Here is a 15,621-nt window from a genome sequence, read left to right on the forward strand (position 1 = left end):
ATTTTTAGTCCTAAAATTTGCACCTAGGTCGCTGGATGGCTAAGCTAAGCGACCCAAGTGGCCGACACAAACACCTGGCCCATCTAGGAGTGGCACTGCAGTGTCACGCAGGATGGCCCTACCAAAAAACACTCCCCAAACAGCACATGACGCAAAGAAAAAAAGAGGCGCAATGAGGTAGCTGTGTGAGTAAGCTAAGCGACCCTAGTGGCCGACACAAACACCTGGCCCATCTAGGAGTGGCACTGCAGTGTCACGCAGGATGGCCCTTCCAAAAAACACTCCCCAAACAGCACATGACGCAAAGAAAAAAAGAGGCGCAATGAGGTAGCTGTGTGAGTAAGCTAAGCGACCCTAGTGGCCGACACAAACACCTGGCCCATCTAGGAGTGGCACTGCAGTGTCACGCAGGATGGCCCTTCCAAAAAACACCCCCCAAACAGCACATGACGCAAAGAAAAAAAGAGGCGCAATGAGGTAGCTGTGTGAGTAAGCTAAGCGACCCTAGTGGCCGACACAAACACCGGGCCCATCTAGGAGTGGCACTGCAGTGTCACGCAGGATGGCCCTTCCAAAAAACACTCCCCAAACAGCACATGACGCAAAGAAAAAAAGAGGCGCAATGAGGTAGCTGTGTGAGTAAGCTAAGCGACCCTAGTGGCCGACACAAACACCTGGCCCATCTAGGAGTGGCACTGCAGTGTCACGCAGGATGGCCCTTCCAAAAAACACTCCCCAAACGGCACATGACGCAAAGAAAAAAAGAGGCACAATGAGGTAGCTGTGTGAGTAAGCTAAGCGACCCTAGTGGCCGACACAAACACCTGGCCCATCTAGGAGTGGCACTGCAGTGTCACGCAGGATGGCCCTTCCAAAAAACACTCCCCAAACAGCACATGATGCAAAGAAAAATGAAAGAAAAAAGAGGTGCAAGATGGAATTGTCCTTGGGCCCTCCCACCCACCCTTATGTTGTATAAACAGGACATGCACACTTTAACCAACCCATCATTTCAGTGACAGGGTCTGCCACACGACTGTGACTGAAATGACGGGTTGGTTTGGACCCCCACCAAAAAAGAAGCAATTAATCTCTCCTTGCACAAACTGGCTTTACAGAGGCAAGATGTCCACCTCATCATCATCCTCCGATATATCACCGTGTACATCCCCCTCCTCACAGATTATCAATTCGTCCCCACTGGAATCCACCATCTCAGCTCCCTGTGTACTTTGTGGAGGCAATTGCTGCTGGTCAATGTCTCCACGGAGGAATTGATTATAATTCATTTTAATGAACATCATCTTCTCCACATTTTCTGGATGTAACCTCGTACGCCGATTGCTGACAAGGTGAGCGGCGGCACTAAACACTCTTTCGGAGTACACACTTGTGGGAGGGCAACTTAGGTAGAATAAAGCCAGTTTGTGCAAGGGCCTCCAAATTGCCTCTTTTTCCTGCCAGTATAAGTACGGACTGTCTGACGTGCCTACTTGGATGCGGTCACTCATATAATCCTCCACCATTCTTTCAATGGTGAGAGAATCATATGCAGTGACAGTAGACGACATGTCCGTAATCGTTGTCAGGTCCTTCAGTCCGGACCAGATGTCAGCATCAGCAGTCGCTCCAGACTGCCCTGCATCACCGCCAGTGGGTGGGCTCGGAATTCTGAGCCTTTTCCTCGCACCCCCAGTTGCGGGAGAATGTGAAGGAGGAGATGTTGACAGGTCGCGTTCCGCTTGACTTGACAATTTTCTCACCAGCAGGTCTTTGAACCCCAGCAGACTTGTGTCTGCCGGAAAGAGAGATCCAAGGTAGGTTTTAAATCTAGGATCGAGCACGGTGGCCAAAATGTAGTGCTCTGATTTCAACAGATTGACCACCCGTGAATCCTTGTTAAGCGAATTAAGGGCTCCATCCACAAGTCCCACATGTCTAGCGGAATCGCTCTATGTTAGCTCCTCCTTCAATGTCTCCAGCTTCTTCTGCAAAAGCCTGATGAGGGGAATGACCTGACTCAGGCTGGCAGTGTCTGAACTGACTTCACGTGTGGCAAGTTCAAAAGGTTGCAGAACCTTGCACAACGTTGAAATCATTCTCCACTGCGCTTGAGACAGGTGCATTCCACCTCCTATATTGTGGTCAGTTGTATAGGCTTGAATGGCCTTTTGCTGCTCCTCCAACCTCTGAAGCATATAGAGGGTTGAATTCCACCTCGTTACCACTTCTTGCTTCAGATGATGGCAGGGCAGGTTCAGGCGTTTTTGGTGGTGCTCCAGTCTTCTGTACGTGGTGCCTGTACGCCGAAAGTGTCCCGCAATTCTTCTGGCCACCGACAGCATCTCTTGCACGCCCCTCTCTTTTTTAAATAATTCTGCACCACCAAATTCAAGGTATGTGCAAAACATGGGACGTGCTGGAATTTGCCCATATTTAATGCACACACAATATTGCTGGCGTTGTCCGATGCCACAAATCCACAGGAGAGTCCAATTGGGGTAAGCCATTCTGCGATGATCTTCCTCAGTTGCCGTAAGAGGTTTTTAGCTGTGTGCGTATTCTTGAAAGCGGTGATACAAAGCGTAGCCTGCCTAGGAAAGAGTTGGCGTTTGCGAGATGCTGCTACTGGTGCCGCCGCTGCTGTTCTTGCGGCGGGAGTCCATACATCTACCCAATGGGCTGTCACAGTCATATAGTCCTGAGCCTGCCCTGCTCCACTTGTCCACATGTCCGTGGTTAAGTGGACATTGGGTACAACTGCATTTTTTAGGACACTGGTGAGCCTTTTTCTGAGGTCTGTGTACATTTTCGGTATCGCCTGCCTAGAGAAATGGAACCTAGATGGTATTTGGTACCGGGGACACAGTACCTCCAACAAGTCTCTAGTTGCCTCTGGAGTAATGATGGATACCGGAACCACGTTTCTCACCGCCCAGGATGCCAAGGCCTCAGTTATCCGCTTTGCAGCAGGATGACTGCTGTGATATTTCATCTTCCTCGCAATGGACTGTTGGACAGTCAATTGCTTGGTGGAAGTAGTAAAAGTGGTCTTAAGAGTACGACTTCCCCTCTGGGATGACCATCGACTCCCAGCAGCAACAACAGCAGCGCCAGCAGCAGTAGGCGTTACACGCAAGGATGCATCGGAGGAATCCCAGGCAGGAGAGGACTCGTCAGAATTGCCAGTGACATGGCCTGCAGGACTATTGGCATTCCTGGGGAAGGAGGAAATTGACACTGAGGGAGTTGGTGGGGTGGTTTGCGTGAGCTTGGTTACAAGAGGAAGGGATTTACTGGTCAGTGGACTGCTTCCGCTGTCGCCCAAAGTTTTTGAACTTGTCACTGACTTATGATGAATGCGCTGCAGGTGACGTATAAGGGAGGATGTTCCGAGGTGGTTAACGTCCTTACCCCTACTTATTACAGCTTGACAAAGGCAACACACGGCTTGACAAATGTTGTCCGCATTTCTGTTGAAATACTTCCACACCGAAGAGCTGATTTTTTTGGTATTTTCACCAGGCATGTCAATGGCCCTATTCCTCCCACGGACAACAGGTGTCTCCCCGGGTGCCTGATTTAAACAAACCACCTCACCATTAGAATCCTCCTGGTCTATTTCCTCCCCAGCGCCAGCAACACCCATATCCTCCTCATCCTGGTGTACTTCAACACTGACATCTTCAATCTGACTATCAGGAACTGGACTGCGGGTGCTCCTTCCAGCACTTGCAGGGGGCGTGCAAATGGTGGAAGGCGCATGCTCTTCACGTCCAGTGTTGGGAAGGTCAGGCATCGCAAACGACACAATTGGACTCTCCTTGTGGATTTGTGATTTCGAAGAACGCACAGTTCTTTGCTGTGCTTTTGCCAGCTTGAGTCTTTTCATTTTTCTAGCGAGAGGCTGAGTGCTTCCATCCTCATGTGAAGCTGAACCACTAGCCATGAACATAGGCCAGGGCCTCAGCCGTTCCTTGCCACTCCGTGTGGTAAATGGCATATTGGCAAGTTTACGCTTCTCCTCCGACGATTTTATTTTAGATGTTTTAGTCCTTTTTTTACTGATATTTGGTGTTTTGGATTTTACATGCTCTGTACTATGACATTGGGCATCGGCCTTGGCAGACGACGTTGCTGGCATTTCATCGTCTCGGCCATGACTAGTGGCAGCAGCTTCAGCACGAGATGGAAGTCGATCTTGATCTTTCCCTATTTTTGGAACCTCAACATTTTTGTTCTCCATATTTTAATAGGCACAACTAAAAGGCACCTCAGGTAAACAATGGAGATGGATGGATACTAGTATACTTATGGATTGACGAGCGACTGCCGACACAGAGGTAGCTAAAGCCGTGGACTACCGTACTGCGTCTGCTGCTAATATAGACTGGATGATAATGATATAAAAAATATATATATATATCACTACTGCAGCCGGACAGGTATATATTATATAATGACGGACCTGCTGGACACTGTCAGCTCAGCACTGCAGACTCCTAAAGTAAACTACTAGTATCAAGAAGATAGAAAAAAGAAAAAAACACCACGGGTAGGTGGTATACAATTATGGATGGACAAGAGACTGCCGAAACAGAGGTAGCTACAGCCGTGGACTACCGTACTGCGTCTGCTGCTAATATAGACTGGATGATAATGATATAAAATATATATATATATATATATATATATATCACTACTGCAGCCGGACAGGTATATATTATATAATGACGGACCTGCTGGACACTGTCAGCTCAGCACTGCAGACTCCTAAAGTAAGCTACTAGTATCAAGAAGATAGAAAAAAGAAAAAAACACCACGGGTAGGTGGTATACAATTATGGATGGACGAGCGACTGCCGACACAGAGGTAGCTACAGCCGTGGACTACCGTACTGCGTCTGCTGCTAATATAGACTGGATGATAATGATATAAAAAATATATATATATATCACTACTGCAGCCGGACAGGTATATATTATATAATGACGGACCTGCTGGACACTGTCAGCTCAGCACTGCAGACTCCTAAAGTAAGCTACTAGTAGTATCAAGAAGATAGAAAAAAAAAACACCACAGGTAGGTGGTATACAATTATGGATGGACGAGCGACTGCCGACACAGAGGTAGCTACAGCCGTGGACTACCGTACTGCGTCTGCTGCTAATATAGACTGGATGATAATGAGATATAAAATATATATATATCACTACTGCAGCCGGACAGGTATATATTATATAATGACGGACCTGCTGGACACTGTCAGCTCAGCACTGCAGACTCCTAAAGTAAGCTACTAGTATCAAGAAGATAGAAAAAAAAAAAAACACCACGGGTAGGTGGTATACAATTATGGATGGACGAGCGACTGCCGACACAGAGGTAGCTACAGCCGTGGACTACCGTACTGCGTCTGCTGCTAATATAGACTGGATGATAATGATATAAAAAAAAAAATATATATATATCACTACTGCAGCCGGACAGGTATATATTATATAATGACGGACCTGCTGGACACTGTCAGCTCAGCACTGCAGACTCCTAAAGTAAGCTACTAGTAGTATCAAGAAGATAGAAAAAAAAAAACACCACAGGTAGGTGGTATACAATTATGGATGGACGAGCGACTGCCGACACAGAGGTAGCTACAGCCGTGGACTACCGTACTGCGTCTGCTGCTAATATAGACTGGATGATAATGAGATATAAAATATATATATATCACTACTGCAGCCGGACAGGTATATATTATATAATGACGGACCTGCTGGACACTGTCAGCTCAGCACTGCAGACTCCTAAAGTAAGCTACTAGTATCAAGAAGATAGAAAAAAAAAAAAACACCACGGGTAGGTGGTATACAATTATGGATGGACGAGCGACTGCCGACACAGAGGTAGCTACAGCCGTGGACTACCGTACTGCGTCTGCTGCTAATATAGACTGGATGATAATGATATAAAAAAAAAAATATATATATATCACTACTGCAGCCGGACAGGTATATATTATATAATGACGGACCTGCTGGACACTGTCAGCTCAGCACTGCAGACTCCTAAAGTAAGCTACTAGTAGTATCAAGAAGATAGAAAAAAAAAAAAACACCACAGGTAGGTGGTATACAATTATGGATGGACGAGCGACTGCCGACACAGAGGTAGCTACAGCCGTGGACTACCGTACTGCGTCTGCTGCTAATATAGACTGGATGATAATGAGATATAAAATATATATATATCACTACTGCAGCCGGACAGGTATATATTATATAATGACGGATCTGCTGGACACTGTCAGCTCAGCACTGCAGACTCCTAAAGTAAGCTACTAGTATCAAGAAGATAGAAAAAAGAAAAAAACACCACGGGTAGGTGGTATACAATTATGGATGGACGAGCGACTGCCGACACAGAGGTAGCTACAGCCGTGGACTACCGTACTGCGTCTGCTGCAGTGCTAATATAGACTGGATGATAATGATATAAAAAATATATATATATATATCACTACTGCAGCCGGACAGGTATATATTATATAATGACGGACCTGCTGGACACTGTCAGCAGAATGCGTTTATAGAATAAAAAAAAACACCACACGACGAGTGTTTAACTTTTTCAGGCAGACAATCACAATATACTGGTGGTCAGTGGTCACTGGTCAGTCACACTGGCACTGGCAGTGGCACTCTGGCAGCAAAAGTGTGCACTGTTAAAAATATGTACTCCTGCTATAACTGCTCCCCAGTCTCCCCCACAATTAAGCTGTGTGAGCAGTGAGCACTCAGCACAGTCAGATATACAGTATTACATAGATGATGCAGCACACTGAGGGCACACTGAGGCTGAGCACAGATATGGTATGTGACTGTGTCACACCGTGTATCGTTTTTTTTCAGGCAGAGAACGGATTAATTAAACTGGTGGTCACTGGTCACACTATCAGCAAGTAGTACTCCTAATATGCTCCCCAAAATTAGTAAATCAAGTGTCACTCTCTACTACTCTCTAGTCTACTCTAAACGGAGAGGACGCCAGCCACGTCCTCTCCCTATCAATCTCAATGCACGTGTGAAAATGGCGGCGACGCGCGGCTCCTTATATAGAATCCGAGTCTCGCGATAGAATCCGAGCCTCGCGAGAATCCGACAGCGGGATGATGACGTTCGGGCGCGCTCGGGTTAACCTTGCAAGGCGGGAAGATCCGAGTCTGCCTCGGACCCGTATAAAAAGCGTGAAGTTCGGGGTGGTTCTCAAACTCCTGTCCTCAGGACCCCACACAGTGCTTGTTTTGCAGGTCACCCAGCAAGTGCACAGGTGTATTAATTACTCACTGACACATTTTAAAAGGCCCACAGGTGGAGCTAATTATGTCACGTGTGATTCTGTGAAGAGACCTGGAAAACATGCACCGTGTGGGGTCCTGAGGACCGAGTTTGAGAACCTGTGCCCTAAAGCATTAATTTAGGAGAGAGAATCATGAGAGAAGGTGAATGATAACATTCAAATTGTAGTTCCTATATAGAATAACATTTGCTAATTAAATTGCATTTACTAATATAAACTGTGACATTGTAAAAACCTCTATAGTACAAACCACTGTGATAATGAGGGATAAATGAGTGTTCCCCTTTTCTATTGTGAAACTAAGAGCCGAATTCAATTGTCCACGAAAACAGTTTCATTGTAATTTTGCCCCAATTTTTTGATTCATCAACTATGAGAAGGTGATAAACTTGTGGAAAATACCTATTTTAAGTTAAAAATTTAAGGATCTGGTTCAGAACCCCTGGACACCCCACCTGAATTAATAATTAGGTACTAAGAAGTACTTTAATATTTTTCATTGGCCAATAATTACATATAATTTTTAGGATAAAACGTGCAAAATTATGGATATTGGGATACAAGGTATATTGGGTAACAAGTATATTGCGGTGCTTTGTGAGGGGGACAAGTGTTTTTAGACTTGGAGGTGGGAGTAGTCAGTCTGTTTCCCCTTAAAATGACCCAAATATATACTTATACCCATTTTTATGTACTCCGAATTTAATGCGATCACTTATTATGCAGAAAAAAAATTAGCTTTCTATAATTTCAAAAAAATAAATGCATATAACAGCTATTTGACACAATTTTAGAACCAGAAATACTTTTATTATAACCAATAATACACTACTATACTGTTACCCGATGTTAGTTTAACTTTTTTTTGGGGTACAGGCAAATTTACCCAATTTTCACTGTTCACTGTTCACTTTCAGCACCAATTTTCGCGATAATTCAGTTTTCACTATTTTGTAATTGAATACGCAGACTATATTTTAACTGCTAAAAAAACACGCAAATGCGGCAAAAATGGCAGTCGTGGTATATTACCATGATTCTGGCACTAATTGAATTAGCTCCTATGGATGCTCAAGTGTGCGCACGAAGGTTAAACCAGTTGTTCTAAATAGCACTGTGGTAATGAGGACGGTGTGGTAGAATATATTTATGATGAGGCACTTTATGACTTGTCTGGGAAAGGCTTAAGCTACTGTAGTTATTCCCTGTAACTTTCAGACCAGAAAACATTCCATTAAAGTCTTATGTTTTATCTTGTCAAATTCTGTAGAATAATGATGGATAGCTCATGCTTGTCTGTAGCCATCAGCCTGTCATTCGCTGCCCTTACATCAATGATAAGCTTTCTCTTGAACCATGAATATTATAAGATATATGTACTTGTATTTTGAAATACCTGGATCACAAACGCTGGTTATTTTTGTTTTGCAATTTCTTTCTAACCATCATCAGTGAATGAAAATGTGGCACACAGGAGCACAAACCTTGTAAGGTCTGAACCAGTGTGGTATGTTTAGTGGTGTGTCATTTCATATGCAGTTTGTGGAGTGTTTCAATATCTTCTATATACTTTATTTTAAGGTAGCAATTTTACTTGCTATTGCTTTACGTCAACCATAGTACTGATTTATGGCAATTCATAGTAGTGGAACTGAAACATACTGAGATGGTTTTCATACTCAGATCAGTAGTGACTGCATTAAATAGGCAGGCAATAAATGTGTTAGAGGCAAAATGTATCTGAGTATTAGATATTCATAAGATTCAGTACATAGGGCCTGATTCAGAGATGGATTCAGGACGGAATTGCAGGGCCGCACGCAAGTGGCTTTGCTTTTCCGTCCATCAAAATGCAAATGCAGCTGGAGGTGTCTATATGAAATAGACACCTCCTGCATTGCATTTGTGATTTGAGTGCAGAATCCACAGATGCTGCTTTGAATCACCATTGAGACCATCGGTTGCAATGGTTGCAGGTTTTTGCCAGGCTGTGTAAGCTGAGGCTTATTCAGCCTGGATGGTCCCTAGCAGCTTGTGAGGCCAGGAAGTAATTATGCAGCCACGCAGGCCCTGGCCTCATTTCTCCAGGAAAACGGGGGCGACACAGCCCTGTTTCCGAGAATGTTGGCCAGGAACACCCCCTCTCCGCCTCCCAAATGCTGCAGCTTGTCAATCAAACTGCAGTTTGGAGACACAACGAGTGGACTCACACATGGAGGGCTGTACATGATCATAACAAATCCTGCACATGCACAGTCCTTCCACCATGGAACATGCGCGCTAACCATCGGATTAGCATACATCCACTGAGGCCCTAAATTGCTTATTTTGCTTGATAAACCACACAGTGTACCTGTTGTGGATAGGATAAATAATGCATGGAGATGATCATTTGCTTTGAGTGTCTTTTGTGTTGCTCATTGTTAGCACTATACAAGTAGTGTGTATGTTGTATTTTCCTCATTGTAGCTGTTGCAGGTTGTCCAAGTCGGCTGCCTCGACGGCACTGCATGATATATTGTTCTCTCCAATTACAAAGCTCCTTGAATCCTAGTGGAGAAAAGCAGTACAGTATATAAGTAAAATTATTATTGTTGTTATGGGAGCATGAAGTGTCCTCAGAGCTGAAGTACTGAAAAAACATTTTCTGTTTACTCCTGAGTCTCAATATATAAATGATTACACTCCTACAGTATGAACAGTGCTTTTTCTGACATCACACTTGAAGTGTGCTTAGTGTATATCAGGAATATTTCCCAATCTTTTGCACACTTTTAAAATGTTTTCTTTTTAAACTTTAAATCATTTTTTTTAGACTAAACCAATGATTAGCAAATTGGTTTGTTATGTCCAATATGGCTAAAAATGGATAACTATAAACAACTGCAAAAAACTATCATTTCATTTGTGATGTGAACCTCTTCTTTAGTCTTAAGCTCTATTTTACGATCAGAGTTTTAAACATATTTTTTTAAAACACATTTAATAATAATAATAAGAAGAAGAAGAAGAAGAAGTTTGGAAATAGTCCCACAGCTCATCTTAGACAGGTAGTTGATTGATATAAGGGAGTATAGCAAAGTTCTGTGTGAAAATGAAAGATAACATTTCTGAATTCTTCCATTACAAAGTTCACTGGCTTGGGACTACATCCTACAGACAAGTGCAGGTTTTCCCCATCAGTAAGCAGAGATAATTAGAGAAGTCACCCCGCAGCTGTAAACTAGATGACAAATAGTTGTCAGGACTCTGGAATATTTTTTGTATTTACATTTTACTGTGTTTGCACTCAGGAGTCTCATCCTCTTTTCCAGAGCCGTACAGCCCTGCTGTCTGGGTCATGATGTTTGTCATGTGTCTTACCGTGGTCGCTGTGACTGTTTTCATCTTCGAGTATTTCAGCCCTGTTGGATATAACCGAAGCCTCTCCACAGGCAAGCGTAAGTACCTAAGCTACATTGCTTCCCTCTTTTAGATTTTCAAATGGTTTCCACTCCGCTGTTTACATGCTCTTAATTGCTGTCATCTTAGGGTAGATTCATATGTTTCCTTTTGTTTTCTGTTCTGTATCATCTTCTTTTCTTTTTTTCATTTTATTTGTCCCTAAGATATTCTCACTCTCATTTATGATATCTGTCTTCAGATTGTTCTGTATTAAATATATCATTGTTTTATTTTTAGTGTTCGTTGTTCATGGCTATTTGGCTGCAGGCAGGTACTGATGGAGGAAATTATGTGACCCTGCCAGTATCATCTCACAGTGGGCTCGATCATAAAACTGTCTTTATAGTTATAAAGTGGTCCCCACTTCTAAAGTGCTTTATAGAAACCACTCGCTGTTAAAGGTCTCTTAAAGTTCTCAGAGGTTTTTTACCTTGGAGCTAGAAGAAGAGGCCTAGAACAAAGGTTTCTTTGTAAAAGGTCCACCCTTCGTCACCTCTTGCCTCTTCCCATGGGTAGAAAAGAAGACAAATACAGAATTAAAAATCCTTTTTAGTAATACTTACACTTTTGTTTCCTATACAGTATTTCTTTTTAAAAAATAAGCAGCCGTCCAAATATATTGTTAAGATAAATACGCAGTTGCAGGATTTATAGATGAAGGACCAAACATTAACTCTGGGAGAGAAATAAGAATTTATTGATAAAATTGTCACTGCTAAGAAAATGATTATAGTAAAGCAGCATCTCTTATTTTACTGCGCATCCCTATGGGGGTGGGAGGTGCAGCAAAATGAGCAATGTTACAGTTGCGATATGCCATCACTATGAGTTTTCCCAAGTTGTTCTGATAGCATAAGTGCATACATTGGGCCTAATACAAGTTTGTATGCAATGGCCGATTGTCACGCAACTGAGCGATAATCGTCAGACTGCGCATGCGCAATGCCCCAAGGTACCCTGTGATCTCACTCTCTATGAAGATTTCATGGAAAATGATTGACAGGATGTGACCATTTGGAGGTGATAACGGGAAGTTTATGTGGAGTTATTGGGAAAACGCTAATGTGCCATGGTCATTTTCGGGGCATGTATCTTCTGTCAGCTACGTGCAAAAACATGGCATCTGAGACGCTACTGCTGTGTCCAGTCTGCTTACCTATTGGTCCACCCTTAGGTCCGATGTTCCTCGGTCTGTGTATAGGCTGCAAAAGTGTAAGCAATTGCGAATGAGTTAATTATGGCTCCGGTGGGGGGGTCTCTTTTCATTTCTGGACGGCAGCTTCACTTGCTAACATTATCAGCTCTGTATCTTAGAAAATCACAATTGGGAATGCAATTCCATACAAACATGAATTAAATCAGACCCTTATCCTGTATGTAGAAGGTTACAATATTTTATGAATGTGAGTTAATTGGTTTGATGACTGATAATTAGGTTATGTCTCGTATGTGGACATGGACTAGAATCAGTGTCTGACCTGTAAATATTGTTCCATCAGAATTTATGTTTTACGCTATTTATTATTGGTAGAGAAAAAATAATGTTCAACCTCTTAGAGCAGGTAGTATATCAGGTGATGAATGGAGCTGTTATGTGGTCTAAGATATATGCTGAAAGGTTCAATGACCTACTGTATTATCTCAGGGGGCCATATTGTTAAATATTTTACAATGGATACTGAACTCGAGCAGAATATCTGTGTAATGTGCAAACTGTAAAAAGGATATAAAGATGGTAAATGCTTGGGTACCAGAAGCAAGAGCATTTTACTTGACTTGATGAAAGACAGGGTTATATTGCTGCTATAGAGATGTTAATTCACTGATTCCTAGTCAGTGGTTTTGTTTGGCAAAAGTCTGAGGATTCCAGAAAGTGAAATTTCATACTGGCCTATGGCAGCCCAAGTCACTTCTTCCAGCAACCAGTTAAAAGTTACACTGCTAGTATGCTAAGGGAGGAGTGGTCATTTGCCTTGCTGGGATTTTTCCAGGTAGCCCATTGCCTTGATGGGGCCATCTGGAATCATCTGATTTTTTTTTCAGTTATTGCAATTTTTATTTATTTTTTAATACTGTAAATGGCTGTGTGGGGTTGGTGAGGCTAGTGCTCTCCATGCTTACTGCTCCAGCTGCAAAAGACATTTTTTTTGACAGCCTGAACCTATCGGATATCTTGGCCATACACTGTAAGATATTTCACAATATATGGTCACACAATGCCTGGGTTCTGTCTCTGTAAAGGAACAGGGAATATGTCGGGCAGTCGGCTGTGGCAGTGAATACACTGCCAGATGCGGCTGACCAATGATTGGATTAGTTAGGCATGTTAGTAGATTTCTCATGTTGACTGTCCGATCATCACTGATCAGTCCAGGCCCTACACTATGCGGTTATCGTCCTGATCTGTATGCCCAGCTTTAGTCCCTTTCTAGTGGGATCAACTCCTTTTACAAAGCCATAATGCAAAAGTCTTGCGCTAACTTTAGGTGATTAATCATCTCATTAGAGCTAATTGGGATGAGCGATTAATCGCTCATTCAGGAGATCTGTGGCAATTCTTGGCAGAAAATGCTCATTAGAATAGAGAAGACAAAAGTTTATTTTCCATTATAAGTGATTAATCTCATGCTATTAAGCACATTACATTATGGAATGTCCCATTTCTAAAGAAAATATTTTTCTTCATGACGAGACTAAATGTCACATTGGATCATTTTGTTTTCTTTTGAATGGGGGTATTCTGGAGAGATAAAAGTGTGTTGTGTTAGCACATTATAAATCTATATTTTATGGGGAGAAATTAACTAAAATAGACTGGCATATGTAATAGAGTCACGCTTAATTTCCAACCATTCACGTTCGCAAACTCCCAAAAGAATAGGTCACCCTCTGATTCCTGTCCACTTCCTAGTGAAATGGGCAGGATAAAGAATGTGATGATTTAGTTCTCCTCTACAATAATAGCGTAATCATGTCCCTGCCCCATCTGCCTGTTCCCGGCATTTTCAGACTCATGATACGGGGATCGTGCACCACTTACTTATTATAAGTTATCAGTGGGATTTATGACTGTATACAGCCAGCAGAGTGCTCTTACATAATTCACAATAGTTGATAGATGTACTAGATGTACAGTACTGTATATAAAATCTTACTGAAACTATGTTTTTCATGGTCTGTTTCCGTTGGTTTCTATATGGGTAAATGTTTTTTCTCTAACGTCCTAAGTGGATGCTGGGGACTCCGTAAGGACCATGGGGAATAGCGGCTCCGCAGGAGACTGGGCACATCTAAAGAAAGCTTTAGGACTATCTGGTGTGCACTGGCTCCTCCCCCCATGACCCTCCTCCAAGCCTTAGTTAGATCTTTGTGCCCGAACGAGAAGGGTGCACACTAGGGGCTCTCCTGAGCTTCTTAGTGAAAGTTTTAGTTTAGGTTTTTTATTTTCAGTGAGACCTGCTGGCAACAGGCTCACTGCATCGAGGGACTAAGGGGAGAAGAAGCGAACTCACCTGCGTGCAGAGTGGATTGGGCTTCTTAGGCTACTGGACATTAGCTCCAGAGGGACGATCACAGGCCCAGCTTGGATGGGTCCCAGAGCCGCGCCGCCGGCCCCCTTACAGAGCCAGAAGGCAGAAGAGGTCCGGAAAATCGGCGGCAGAAGACGTCCTGTCTTCAACAAGGTAGCGCACAGCACTGCAGCTGTGCGCCATTGCTCTCAGCACACTTCACACTCCGGTCACTGAGGGTGCAGGGCGCTGGGGGGGGGGCGCCCTGAGACGCAATAAAAACAACTTGGATGGCAAAAAAATGCATCACATATAGCTCCTGGGCTATATGGATGCATTTAACCCCTGCCAGAATACATAGAAAAACGGGAGATAAGGCCGCCGATAAGGGGGCGGAGCCTATCTCCTCAGCACACTGGCGCCATTTTCCCTCACAGCTCCGTTGGAGGGAAGCTCCCTGGCTCTCCCCTGCAGTCACTACACTACAGAAAGGGTTAAAAAAGAGAGGGGGGCACTAATTAGGCGCAGTATTAACTATACAGCAGCTATAAGGGGAAAAACACTTATATAAGGTTATCCCTGTATATATATAGCGCTCTGGTGTGTGCTGGCAAACTCTCCCTCTGTCTCCCCAAAGGGCTAGTGGGGTCCTGTCCTCTATCAGAGCATTCCCTGTGTGTGTGCTGTATGTCGGTACTTTTGTGTCGATATGTATGAGGAGAAAAATGATGTGGAGACGGAGCAGATTGCCTGTAATAGTGATGTCACCCCCTAGGGGGTCGACACCTGAGTGGATGAACTGTTGGAAGAAATTACGTGACAGTGTCAGCTCTGTATAAAAGACAGTGGTTGACATGAGACAGCCGGCTACTAAGCTTGTGCCTGTCCAGACGTCTCATAGGCCGTCAGGGGCTCTAAAGCGCCCGTTACCTCAGATGGCAGATATAGACGCCGACACGGATACTGACTCCAGTGTCGACGGTGAAGAGACAAATGTGACTTCCAGTAGGGCCACACGTTACATGATTGAGGCAATGAAAAATGTTTTACACATTTCTGATAATACGAGTACCACCAAAAAGGGGTATTATGTTCGGTGAGGAAAAACTACCTGTAGTTTTCCTGAATCTGAGAAATTAAATGAGGTGTGTGATGATGCGTGGGTTTCCCCCGATAACAACTGATAATTTCTAAAATGTTATTGGCATTATATCCTTTCCCGCCAGAGGTTAGGGTGCGTTGGGAAACACCCCCTAGGGTGGATAAAGCGCTCACACGCTTGTAAGGGCTCTACCCTCTCCTGAGATTGC

The 15,621-nt window shown here is 43.6% G+C and overlaps 1 protein-coding gene across 5 annotated transcripts in view; it reads left to right on the plus strand.

Moving 5' to 3' along the window:
* GRIN2D (glutamate ionotropic receptor NMDA type subunit 2D) overlaps positions 1–15,621 on the plus strand; it is a 1,339,090-nt gene that overhangs the window by 1,016,008 nt on the left and 307,461 nt on the right. For all 5 annotated transcript variants that reach the window (XM_063942779.1, XM_063942780.1, XM_063942778.1 and 2 more), the window contains one exon: positions 10,673–10,798. In XM_063942779.1, coding sequence (XP_063798849.1) covers positions 10,673–10,798 — 126 coding nt within the window. The remainder of the gene's footprint in view (positions 1–10,672; positions 10,799–15,621) is intronic.

Source organism: Pseudophryne corroboree, chromosome 10, assembly GCF_028390025.1.
Source record: "Pseudophryne corroboree isolate aPseCor3 chromosome 10, aPseCor3.hap2, whole genome shotgun sequence".
Classification (NCBI taxonomy): domain Eukaryota; kingdom Metazoa; phylum Chordata; class Amphibia; order Anura; family Myobatrachidae; genus Pseudophryne; species Pseudophryne corroboree.